Genomic DNA, 13,974 nt, shown 5'->3' with positions numbered 1-13,974 from the left:
GATAGGCATGCTTATAAGATTAGAATAAAACTAGAAATCAATAACAAGAAAAACTTTGGAAACTATACAAATGCATGGAAATTAAACAGCATTCTCCTGAATGACCAATAGAACAATGAAGAAATTAAGATGGAAATAAAAAAAATTTCTTGAAACAAAAAAAAAATTGAAATACAACATACCAAAGCCTGTGGGATACAGCAAAAGCAGTGCTAAGAGGGAAGTTTATAGCAATAAACCCCTACATCAAAAAAGTAGAAAGATTTCAAATAAACACTCTAACAATGCACCTGAAGGAATTGGAAAACCAAGCCCAAAATTAGTAGAAGAAAAGAAGTAATAAAAATCAGACCAGAACTAAATGAAATAGAAACTAAAAAAACAATACAAAAGGGTCAGCAAAAAAACAGGTTCTTCAAAAAGATAAACCAAATTGATAAACCACTAGCTAGACTAACCAAAAAAAGACAAGAGAAGACCCAAATAAAATCAGAAATGAAAAAAGAGACATTACAACTGATGCCACAGAAATGCAAGAAATCATCAGAGACTATTATTAACAACTATAACACTAACAAACTAAAAAACCTAGCAAAAATAGATAAATTCCTGAAAACATAAAATCTAACAAGATGAATCAGGAAGAAATTGAAAATTATTCAAGACCAATAATAAGTAGCAAGGTTGAATCAGTAATAAAAAGTCTCCCAACCAAGAAAAGCCCAGGACCAGATGGATTCACTATCAAATTCTACCAAACATATAAAGGAGAACTAATAGCAATCCTCCTCAAACTATTCAAAAAAATTTGAAGAGGAGGAAATTCTCCCTTACTTATTCTGTGAAGCCAGCATTACCTTAATACCTAAGTCAGATGACAGTACAACAACAGGAAAAAGAAAACTACGGATCAATATCTCTGATGAACACAGATGCAAAAATCTTCAATGAAATACTAGCAAACCAAATCCAACAATACATCAAAAATAGAATACACCATGACTAAGTGGAACTTATATCAGAAATGCAAGGATGTTCAGCATATTGAAAATCAATAAACATGATATATAACATCAACAGAATGGAGGGCAAAAATCATGTGATCATCCCAATAGATGCAGAAAAAGCATTTCATAATAGTCAACACTGCTTCATGATTAAAAAATAAAACCTTTCAACAAGCTAGATATAGAAGAAACATACCTCAACATAACAAAGGCTATATATGACAGATCTGCAGCTATCATCATACTGAATAGGGAAAAATTGAAAACTTTTCCTCTGAGAATTGGAACAAGATAAGGATGCCTACTTTTACCGCTCCTATTCAATATAGTACTGGAAGTCCTAGCCAGAGCAATCCTGCAAAAGAAAGAAATAAAAGGCATCCAAATTGGAAAAAAGGAAGCCAAATGATCTCTCTTTGCCAAAAAACATGATCTTATATATGAAAATCACAAAAGAACTCCATCCAAAAACTCTTAGAACTAATAAACAAATTCAGTAAAGTTGCAGAATATAAAATCAACATACAAATATAAGTTGCATTTCTGTACACCAACAATGAAATAGCCAAAAGAGAAATCAATAAGGCAATAACATTTACACTGGCTACAAAGCATAAAATAAAATATCTAGGAATAAATTTAACCAAAAAGGTGAAAGACCTTTAGAAGGAAAACTACAAAACACAGATGTAAGAAATTGAAGAGGACACAAACAAATGGAAAGACATTTCACCCATGCTTATGGACTGGAAGAATTAATATCACCAAAATGGCCATGCTGCCCAATGCAATCCCTAAATTACCAATGTCACTTTTCACAGAAATAGAAAAAATAATTCTAAAGTTCATATGGAACAAAAGATGAGCCGGAATAGCCAAAGCAATCCCATGGGGAAAAAAAATCTGGAGCTATCACATTACCTGACTTCAAAATATATTACAAGACCAGGTATGGTGACTCACACCTGTAATCCCAGCACTTTGGGAGGCCAAGGCGAGAGGATGGCTTGTGTCCAGGAGTTTCAGACTAGCCTGCACAACATAGCGAGACACCATCTACACAAAAGATTAAAAATTAGCCAGGTATTATGGAGTGTGCCTGGAGTCCTAGCTACTTGGGAGGCTGAGGTGGGAGGATCACCTGAGCCCAGATGGTCGAGGCTGCAGTGAGCTGTGATCATGCCACTGCACTCCAACTGCGCTCCTTGATATAGATCAAGGCTATCATAACCAAAATGGCATGGTATTAGTATAAAAATAGACACATAAACATAAAGCATGGAACAGAACAGAGAATCCAGAAATAAATTCATATAATTACAGCCAACTGATCTTTGACAAGGCTGTCAAGAACATACACTGGGAACAGGGCACCCTCTTCAATAAATGATGCTGGGAAAACTGAATAACCATATGTAGAAGGGTGAAACTAGACCCCTATCTCTCATCATATACAAAAAATGAACTCAAGATGGATTAAAGTCTTAAATGTAAGATCCAAAGCTATAAAAATACTAGAAGAAAACCTAGGGAAAAGTCTTCAGAACATTGGTCTAGGCAAAGATTTTATGACCAAGACCTTGAAAGCACAGGCAACAAAAACAAAAAAAGACAAATGAGACTATATTAAACTAAAAAGCTTCTACACAGCAAAAGAAACCATCAACAGAGTGACGAGACATTCTCTTAAATGGGAGAAAGTATTTGCAAACTACTCATTTGACAGAGGACTCAAATAATTCAACAGTAAAACAAACACAAATTCATTAAAAATGGGCAAAGGACACCAGTAGACATTTCTTAAAGGAAGACATACAAATAGCCAATAAGTATGTGTTCAACATCACTAATCATCAGGGAAATGTAGAGCAAAAACACAATAAGATATCATCTTACACCAGTTAGAATGGCTATTTTAAAAAGACAAAAAATAACATATGTTGACAAAGATGTGGAGAAAAGGGAACTCTTATATACTGTTGGTGGAAATGTAAATTAGTACAGCCATTATGGAAAACACTATAGAGATTTCTCAAAAACTTAAAAATATGATGAACCAGCAATTCAACTACTGGATATTTCTTCAAAGATTGTGGAGAACAGGAAATGCTATACATTATTGGTGGGGATGTTAATTAGTTCAGCCACTGTGGAAAGAAGTTTGGAGATTTCTCAAAGAACTTGAGACAGAACTACCATTTGACCCAGCAATCCCATTATTGGGTGTATTATACTCAAAGGAATGTAAATCATTCTACCAAAAAGACACATACATGTGTATGTTCATCACATCACTATTCACAGTAACAAAGATATGGTTCAACCTAGATGCCCATCAGTGGTGGACTGGATAAAGAAAATGTGATATATATACACCATACAATACTACACAGCCATGAAAAAGAACAAAATCATGTCCTTTGCAGCAACATGGATGCAGCTGAAGGCCATTATCCTAAGCGAATTAACACAGGAACAGAAAACCAAATACTGCATATTTTCACTTATAAGGGAGACCTAAACATTGTGTACACATAGATACAAAGAAGAGGGTAATAGACGGTGAGACCTACTTGAAGGTGGAGGTTGGGAGGAGAGTGAGGGTTCAAAAACAACCTATCAGGTACTATGCTCACTACCTGGGCAATGAAATCATTTGTTCACAAAACCCTAGTGATGTACAATTTACCTATGCAACAAATATATACATGTACATGTACCCCTAAACCTAAAATAAAAATGGAAAAAGAAAAAAATTAGTAGCATTTCTATACACTAATAGTTAAGTATCTAAAAAAGAAATTAAGAAGACAATTCTATTTATACCATCTTAAAAAATAAGATACCTAGGAATAAATTTAACCAAGGAAGTGAAAGATTTCTACACTGAAAATTATGAAGCATCAATAAAAGAAATTGAAGAAGAAGCAAATAAATGGAAAGATAGTCCATGTTCATGAATTGGAAGAATTAATATTGTTTAAATGATCATACTACCCAAAGCATTACACAGATTTAATGCAATCCCTATCAAAATACCAAAAATGTTCTTCACAAAAATAGAACAAATAATCTTAAAATTCATATGGAACCACAAAGTCCCCAAATAGCCAAAATGATCCTGAGCAAAAATAACAAAGCTAAAGGCACCTGATTTTAAATTATACTACAAAGCTATAGTAATCCAAACAGCATGATACTGGCATAAAAAAACACACACATAGACCAATGGAACAGAATAGAGGCCTATAAATAAATGTATACACCCATAGCCAACTGATTTTTGACAAAGGTGCCAAGAACACAGACTGGGAAAAAAGATAGCCTTTTCAATAAATGGCTTTTAGTCAAATTAAAAGAAGTAGATGAAACAAAGAGAGATCTCAAAGAAGCTAATATTGTACCTCACAAAACTAGGAAAGAACAAAATAAGCCCAAAGTATGCTGAAGAAAGAAAATAATAAAGATCAAAGCAGAAATAAATGAAATAGAGACTAGAAAAACAATATAAAATATCAATGAAACTAAGAGTTGTTTTTTGAAAAGATAAAAGCAACAAACCTTTAGCTAAACTAACAAAAAAATAGAGAAGACTCAAATAAATAAGATCAGAAATGAAAGAGGACACATTACGACTGATATGACAAATACAAAGGATCATAAGAGACTACTGTGAACATTTATATGGCAGTGAATTGGATAACCTAGAAGAAACAGATAAATTTCTAGACACATAAAACCTACCAAGACTTAATCATAAAAACGATAGAAAATCTGAACAGACCAATAAAGATGATATTGAATAAGTAATAAAAAGCCTACCATCCAAAAAAAACCCCAGACTTGGTGCCTTTACTGCTTAATTCTACCTGACATTTAAAAAAAGAACTAACATCAATTCTTCTCAAATTCTTCTAAAAAAGTGAAGAGGTGGAAGGACTTTCACATGTTTTTTTTTTAGCTTTTTTTTTTTTTTTTAGACAGAATTTCACTCTTGTTGCCTAAGCTGGAGTGCAATGGTGCGATCTCGGCTCACCACAACCACCACCTCCTGGGTTCAAGCGATTCTCGTGCCTCAGCCTCCTGAGTAGCTGGGATTACAGGCTTGCACCACCACGCCTGGCTAATTTTGTATTTTTAGTAGAGATGGGGTTTCTCCATGTTGGTCAGGCTGGTCAGGCTGGTCTTGAGCTCCCGACCTCAAGTGATCTGCCTGCCTCGGCCTCCCAAAGTGCTGGGATTACAGGCATGAGCCAATGCACCCAGCCCTTTCACACCATTTTTATGAGGCCAGCATTACTCTGATACCAAGTCAGACAAGAACATTATGAGAAAATAAAATTACAGGCCAAAATCCTTAATGAACTTAGATACAAAAATCCTTAATTAAATATTAGCAAACAGAATTCAACAACATATTAAAAGGATCATCCACCATGATCCAGTGAGATTTATCCCCTGGGATGCAAGAATGGTTGGACACAAACAAATCAATAAATGTGATACCTCACATTAATAGAATGAAGGACAAAACCATATGAACAGACACTTCTCAAAAGAAGACATTTATGCAGCCAAAAGACACATGAAAAAATGCTCATCATCACTGGGCATCAGAGAAATGCAAATCAAAACCACAATGAGATACCATCTCACACCAGTAGAATGGCAATCATTAAAAAGTCAGGGAACAACAGGTGCTGGAGAGGATGTGGAGAAATAGGAACACTTTCACACTGTTGGTGGGAGTGTAAACTAGTTCAACCACTGTGGAAGTCAGTGTGGCGATTCCTCAGGGATCTAGAACTAGAAATACCATTTGACCCAGCCATCCCATTACTGGGTATATACCCAAAGGATTATAAATCGTGCTGCTATAAAGACACATGCACACGTATGTTTATTGCGGCCCTATTCACAATAACAAAGACTTGGAGCCAACCCAAATGTCCAACAATGATAGACTGGATTAAGAAAATGTGGCACATATACACCATGGAATACTGTGCAGCCATAAAAAAGGATGAGTTCATGTCCTTTGTAGGGACATGGATGAAGCTGGAAACTATCATTCTCAGCAAACTATCGCAATGACAAAAAACCAAACACCGCATGTTCTCACTCATAGATGTGAATTGAACAGTGAGAACACATGGACACAGGAAGGGGAACATCACACACCGGGGCCTGTTGTGGGGTGGGGGTAGGGGGTAGGGATAGCATTTGGAGATATACCTAATGTTAAATGACGAGTTACTGGGTGCAGCACACCAACATGGCACATGTATACATATGTAACTAACCTGCACGTTGTGCACATGTACCCTAAAACTTAAAGTATAATAAAAAAATAAGTACATAAATAAATAAATCCAACTACAAAATGGGTAAGGGACCTGAATAGACATTTCTCAAAAGAAGACATACAAATGGCTAACAGACATATGAAAAAATGCTCAATATTGCTAATCATTAGGGAAATGCAAATTAAAACCATAGTGAGTTATTAATCTCACATCTATCAGAATAGCTATTATAAAGAAGGCGAAAGATAACAAGTGTTGAAGATGTGGAGAAAAGGAAACACTTACAAAGTGTTAGTGGGATTGTAAATTAGTATGGCCATTATGGAAAACTGTATGGAGGTTGCTCAAAAAACTAAAAATAGAAATACCATATGATCCAGCAATCCCACTTCTGGGTGCTTACCCAAAGTATTTGAAATCAGTTTGTTGAGATGTCTGTATTCCCTTGTTCAATTCAGTACTATTAACAACATCCAAGTTATGGAATCAACTTAAGGGTCCATCAGTTGATAAATGGATAAAGAAAAAGTGGTATATACATAAAATGGAATAGTATTCAGCCTTTATAAAGAAGGAAATTCTGGCATTTGTGACAACATGGATGGAACTGGAGAGCATTACGCTAAATAAAATACACCAGGCACAGGAAGACAAATACCACATATTCTCACTTATATGTGGAATCTGAAACAATCAAACTCATAGAAACAGTGAGTAAAATGGTGGTTAAAGAGGCTAGCGGGTGGGGGAATAGGGAGATGATGGTCAAAGAGTACAAAATCTCAATTAGGCAGGAGAAATATGGGATTTTCTTAGATCTATTGCACAGAGTAGTAAATACAGTTAATAATAGAGTATTGGACATTTCAAAATTGCTAAGAATAAATTTCAAATGTTCTCACTAAAAAAACTTTTAGGCTGGGTGCAGTGGCTCACGCCTGTAATCTCAGCACTTTGGGAGGCCGAGGCGGGTGTATCACCTGAGGTCACAAGTTCAAGACCAGCCTGGCCAACATGGTGAAAACCCATCTCTGCAAAAATACAAAAATTAGTCGGACATAATGGCAGGTGCTTGTAATCCCAGCTACCCGGAGGCTGAGGTAGGAGAATCGCTTGAGCCCAGGAGGCGAAGGTTGCAGTGAGCCGAGATTGTGCTATTGCACTCCAGCCTGGGGGACAGAGCCAGAGACTACGTCTCAAAAAAAAAAAAAGAAAAAAATTTAAAGTATTTCAGGTGATGACTATGTTAACTAGTTTGGTTTCATTATTCCACATTGTATTCACAAATCATAACATCACTTTTTACCCCATAAATTTATATGTTACCAATTTATAATTAAAAAAAGAAATCCTGGTGGAGAGACAGCACTCTTAGCTGAGCCATAAACTTTTATGTACTTATTCATTTATTTATAAACTTTATTTTTTAGAGTAGTTTTAGAGTTTTAGGTTTATAGCAACATTGAGGGGAAAGTATAAAAGATTTCCCATATACTTACTGCCCCCTCACACACATAGCTTCCCCCATTATCAATATCCCCAAAAGTGGTAACATTTGTTATAATCAGTGAACCTATATTGACACATCATTATCACCCAAAGTTCATAGTTGACATTAGAGTTCACTCTTGGTATTGTACATTCATTGAGTTTGGACAAATGTGTAATGACATGTATCCACTATTCTAGTGTCATACAGAATAGTTTCACTGCCCTAGAAATCTGCTGCGCTCTGCCTATTCATCCTACCTCCCACCCCTAACCTCGGGCAAACACTGATCTCTTTACTGTCTCCATAGTTTGACCTTTTTCAGAATGTCATATAGTTGGAATCATACCCTATGTAGCCTTTTTAAATTGGCTTCCTTCACTTAGTAATATGCTTTTAAGTTTCCTCCATGTCTTTTCAAGCTTGATAGCTCATATGGACTCATTTTAATACTCATCATAAACACTGCCAACATCACTTCCTGGAATGGAGGTTGGAGAAAACTTGGGTTCTAAAATTATCCTGGGTGTCAGTGCAGCCCATAGTTTCCCAAGCAAGCTATAGACAAGACTGTGCTGATTATTAGAGGGGAATCTGTGGTCATGCTGGCTCCATTCAAAACAATGGTTGTAGAAAAGGGTCCCCTCACCCTTTCTGGATAGATGCCAGGATAATGCTTCAGGAAGTGAGGGCCTCAGGCTGAGTATGGTAGCTCACGCCTGTAATCCCAGCACTTTGGGAGGCCAACACAGGAGGATTGCTTGAGTCCAGGAGTACTTTGAAACCAGCCTGGACAACATAGCAAGACCCCATCTCTACAAAAAATTAAAAAATTAGATGGGCATGGTGGCACATGCCTGTGTTCCCAACTACTTGGGAGGCTGAGGTGGGAAGATCACTTGAGCCCGGGAGGTTGAGGCTGCAGTGAGCTGTGACCATGCCACCACACTCACGCTGGGCAACAGAGTGAGACCCTGACTAAAAAAAAAAAAAAAAAAGATTTAAAAATTTTAAAAATAAAAAAGTGAGAACCTCACTTCCTGTGGGAGGGTGGAGGGTAGGATCAGATCAGGGTAACAGCTCAGCTCTAGAATTCTTTTTACTAATGATTGCGGCCTTCTCCTGGGGTCCCACAGGGAGCTCAAAGAGGCCCATGAAGCAGAACTCAGTGAGTTGGAGAACAACTACAAAGCAGCCTTGAAGGCGGAGAAGTTGGCTGCCCAAGAGAAGCTAGGTACTGCTGGGACCTGGGAGAATGACCCTGGATGAAGGTCCAGGCAATGGCATTTCTAATAAGCTTCTAGGGTGATTTCCGAGGCACACAAAGGTTTTACTACCTTGGTGATGAGTTTGGGGTGGGGAAGGTGTGCAGAAGAACTCACGTATGAATTTGAAAATGTGCATATCAGAAGACTAATGATGACCCTGTTGTTTTCCTTTTATCCAGAGGAGATGGGAAAAGAATACAAGTATTTGAAGAATATGTTTCGTACATATCAGGTGAGATACAGAGCTCCCTGTTGGATTACAAGAGAAGGAAGGCTCATTCCTGGCTAACATTGGGATAAATCTAGAGCTTTTGAGAAATATTACCACCCAAAGACAACCCCTGTTAATATTTGTACTTTATTAGAACTGCAGTTGAGATTATATTGTATATTGTATAACATCTATATATATTTTTATATCTTCTTTATCAAGCATATAAGAAACTTTTCCCTCCTTTATAATGACTTGATATTATCCTAATGAAATTGCCATTGGGTTCTAAAATTCTACTGCTCCCCTATTATTGGGCATTTGAGTTGTTTCCAATTGCTTGCTGTAACAGATAATACCACTTTGAATATCTTTGATTCTAGAAGTAGAGTGCTTGGTCAAAAAGAATGAACTTTAAAAAAAGACAACTTTTATTTTAGATTCAGGGGATACATGTACAAGTTATTGTGTGATGCTGAGGTTTGGGATATGAATGATCTCATTACCCAGCTGGCGAGCATAGTACCCAATAGTTATTCCACCCTTCCCCCTCTTCTTCTCTCCCAATAGCCCCCAGTGTCTACGAGAACACATGGCACTTGATTTTCTGTTCCTGTGTTAATTGGCTTTAGGATAATAGTCTCTAGGGCCATCCACGTTTCTATGAAGGACATGATTTTGTTCTTTTTTATGGCTGCATAGTATTCCATGGTATATGTACCACATTTTGTTTATCCAGTCCACTGTCAGTGGGCACTTAGGGTGATTCCATGTCTTTGCTATTGTGAATTGTCTGTGATGAACATACAAGTGAAGGTGTCTTTTTGGTAGCAAAAATTATTTTCTTTTGGATATATACCCAGTAATGGGATTGCTGAGTCAAATGGTAGTTCTGTTTTAAGTTCTTTGAGAATCTCCAAGCTGCTTTCCACCATGACTGAACTAATTTACATTCCTACCAATGGTGTATAAGCATTCCCTTTTTCCTCCAACCTCACCAGCATCTGTTGTTTTTTGACTTTTTAATAATAACCATTCTAATGTGTGTCGGCTGGTATCTCATTGTGGTTTTTGATTTGCATTTCTCTGATGATTAGTGACATGAAGCATTTTTTATGTTTTCTGACCACTTGTATGTCTTCTTGTTTTTTACACACTACTACATTCTGTTTATGACATGAAATATTTACATGATTGGAAAAAGTAAAAACTGGGGAACAAAAAGCAGATTAGTATTTACCATGGGCTGGACTGAGATTGGGGGAGGCGTTGACTACAAAGGGACAGGAGAGAATTACTGGAGATGATGTAGTGGTAGTTCCATAGCTATCCATTGGTCAAACACATTAAATGTATACTGAACAAGGGCACATTTTACTCAATTAAACTGACGTTAAAAAAAGAAGTGAAAAAGAAGAAATTCCATTTAGAATGTTGAAAAACTGTAGATTTAGTTCTAGAATTCTGGGGTTCTATAATTTATTTCAAAATACAGGTTTTCAGCCCATTTTTAACTTATCAAATCTTTATTCAGAAATCCAAAGTTTATATTTAAAAATAGCTCATTTAAATTTGACCATAGGCCGGGCGCTGTGGCTCACGCCTGTAATCCCAGCACTTTGGGAGGCCGAGGCAGGCAGATCACCTGAGGTCAGGAGTTTGAGACCAGTCTGGCCAACATGGCAAAACCCTGTCTCTACCAAAAATACAAAAATTAGTCGGACATGGTGGCACGCACCTGTGATCCCAGCTACTCAGGAAACTGAGGCAGGAGACTCGCTTGAACCTGGGAGGCAGAGGTTGCAGTGAGCCGAGATCATGCCACTGCACTCTAGCCTGGGCAACAGAGCAAGACTCTGTCTCAAAATATATATATAAATAAATAAAATAAAAAAGAAATAAATTTGACCCTAAAGCTAACACATGTAAAAATTATATAAAAGAAAAGAAAATTGTTCCAACTTTTTTTACTTTGGGGTTTTTAAAAAAGTTTTATTTCAATAGCTTTGGGGGTACAAATGGTTTGTTACCTGGATAAATTATATAGTGGTGAATTCTGAGACTTTAGTGCACCCATCATCTAAGTAGTGTATATTGTACCTAATGTGTAGTTTTTTTTTTTTTTTATCACAAGCCACTCTCCCACCTCCCACTTCAGAGTCTCTAAAGTTCATTAATGAATATGCCTTTGCATATTCATGGCTTAGCTCCCACTTTTAAGTGACATCATACAGTTTTTGGTTTTCCACTCCTGTGTTACTTCACTTAGAATAATGGCCTCCAGCTCAATCCAAGTTGCTGCAAAAGACATTTCATTCCTTTTAATGACTGAGTAGCAGTCTATGGTGTATATATGCCACATTTTCTTTATCCACTCATTAGTCAACGGGCACTCAGGTTGGTTCCACATCTTTGCAACTGTGAATTGTGCTGCTATAAACATACACGTACAAGTGTCTTTTTCATATAATGACTTATTTTCCTTTCGATAGAGATCCAGTAGTGGGATTGCTGGATTGAATGGTAAATCTACTTTTAGCTCTTTAAGAAATCTCCATACTGTTTTCCATAAAGGTTGTACTAATTTACATTTCCACCAGCAGTATATAAGCGCTCCCTTTTCCCCACATCCACACCAAAATATATTGGTTTTTTACTTTTTAATAATGACCATTCTTGCAGGAGTAAGGTGGTATCTCATTGTGGTTTTAATTTGCATTTCCCTGACGATTAGTGATATTGAGCACTTTTTCATGTTTGTTGGCCATTTGTATATCTTCTTTTTAGAAATATCTATTCATGTCATTTGCCCACTTTTTAATGGGATTATTTGTTTCTTTCTTGCTGATTTGTTTGAATTCCTTGTTTGATTACTAGTCCTTTGTCAGATGCATAGTTTGCAAATATTTTCTCCCATTCTGTGGGTTGTCTGTTTATTGTTTCTTTTGCTATACAGAAGCTTTTTAGTTTAATTAGGTTCTATTTATTTATTTTTGGTTTTGTTGCATTTGCTTTTGGGGTCTTAGTCGTGAATTATTTGCCTAAGCCAATGACTAGAAGAGTTTTTCTAATGTCTTCTAGAATTTTTATAGTTTCAGGTCTTATATTTAAGTCTTTGATCCATCTTGAGCTGATTTTTGTATAAGGTGAGAAATATGGATCCAGTTTCATTTTTCTACATGTGGCTTGCCCATTCTCCCAGCACCACTTATTAAATAAAGTATCATTCCCCAATTTATGTTTTTGTTTGCTTTGCCAAAGATAATTTGGCTGTAAATATTTGGCTTTATTTCTGGGTTCTCTATTCTGTTTCCTTGGCCTATGTGCCTACTTTTATACCAGTACCATGCTGTTTTGTTAACTATAGCCTTGTAGTATAATCTGAAGTCTAGTAATGTGATGCCTCCAGATTTGTTCTTTTTGCTTAGTATTGCTTTGGCTATTCTGGCTCTTTTTTGGTTCCATATGAATTTTAGAATTTTTTTTCTGATTCTGTGAAAAATGATGTTGGTATTTTGATGGGAATTGCATTGGATCTGTAATGCAAGATTACTTTGGGCAGTATGGTCATTTTTACAATATCGATTCTTCCAATCCATGAGCATAGAATGCATTTCCATTTGTTTGTATAATCTATTACTTCTTTCAGCTGTGTTTTATAGTTCTCCTTGTAGAGATCTTTCACCTCCTTGATTAAGTACATTCCTAAGTTTTTTTTTTTGTTTTTTTTTTTGAGATGGAGTTTCACTCTTGTTGCCCAGGCTGGAGTGCAATGGCACGATCTCGGCTCACCGCAACCTCTGCCTCCCAGGTTCAAGTGATTCTCCTGCCTCAGCCTCCCTAGTAGCTGGGATTATAGGCATGTGCCACCATGCCCGGCTAATTTTGTATTTTTAGTAGAGACGGTGTTTCTCCATGTTGGTCAGGCTGGTCTTGAACTCCCGACCTCAGGTGATCCACCTGCCTCGGCCTCCCAAAGTGCTGAGATTACAGGCATGAGCCACTGTGCCTGGCCTAGTATTTTATTTTTTTGTAACTGTTGTAAAAGGGTATCAATTCTTTACTTGATTCTCAGCTTGGTCATTGTTAGTGTATAGCAGTGCTACTGATATGTGTACACTGATTTTGTAAACTGAGACTTTACTGAATTCATTCATCAAATCTTAGAGTCTTTGGAGGAGTCTTTAGGATTTTCTAGGTATACAATTATATAATCTTCAAACAGCAATAGTTTGACTTCTTTTCCAATTTGGATGCCCTTTATTTCTTTCTCCTGTCTAATTGCTCTAGCTAGGACTTCCAGAACTATGTTGAATGAGAGTGGGAAAAGTGGCCATCTTGTCTTGTTCCAGTTCTCAAGGGGAATGCTTTCAACTTTTTTCCATTCAGTATGATGTTGGCTGTGGGTTTGTCATATATGGCTTTTATTATTTTGAGGTAGGTCCCTTCTATGCCTAGTTTGTTAAGAGTTTTAATTATAAAGGATGCTGGATTTTAAAAGCTTTTTCTGAATCTGTTGAGATGATCATATGTTTTTTGTTTTCAATTCTGTTTATGTGATGTATCACATTTATTGACCTGTGTGTGTTAAACCATCCCTGCATCCCTGGGACAAAATCCACTTGAATTATCTTTTTGATGTGCTATTGGGCTTGGTTAGCTAGTATTTTATTGAGGATTTTTGCATCTATGT

General features: G+C 36.6%; 1 protein-coding gene across 9 annotated transcripts in view; it reads left to right on the top strand.

Annotated features, from left to right (window-relative positions):
• FLACC1 (flagellum associated containing coiled-coil domains 1) overlaps positions 1-13,974 on the top strand; it is a 78,783-nt gene that overhangs the window by 27,312 nt on the left and 37,497 nt on the right. For all 9 annotated transcript variants that reach the window (XM_054549646.2, XM_054549651.2, XM_054549644.2 and 6 more), the window contains 2 exons: positions 8,939-9,036; positions 9,250-9,302. In XM_054549646.2, coding sequence (XP_054405621.1) covers positions 8,939-9,036; positions 9,250-9,302 — 151 coding nt within the window. The remainder of the gene's footprint in view (positions 1-8,938; positions 9,037-9,249; positions 9,303-13,974) is intronic.

Source organism: Pongo abelii, chromosome 11, assembly GCF_028885655.2.
Source record: "Pongo abelii isolate AG06213 chromosome 11, NHGRI_mPonAbe1-v2.0_pri, whole genome shotgun sequence".
Taxonomy (NCBI): Eukaryota; Metazoa; Chordata; class Mammalia; order Primates; family Hominidae; genus Pongo; species Pongo abelii.
This window is presented reverse-complemented; position numbering and strand designations above follow the sequence as displayed.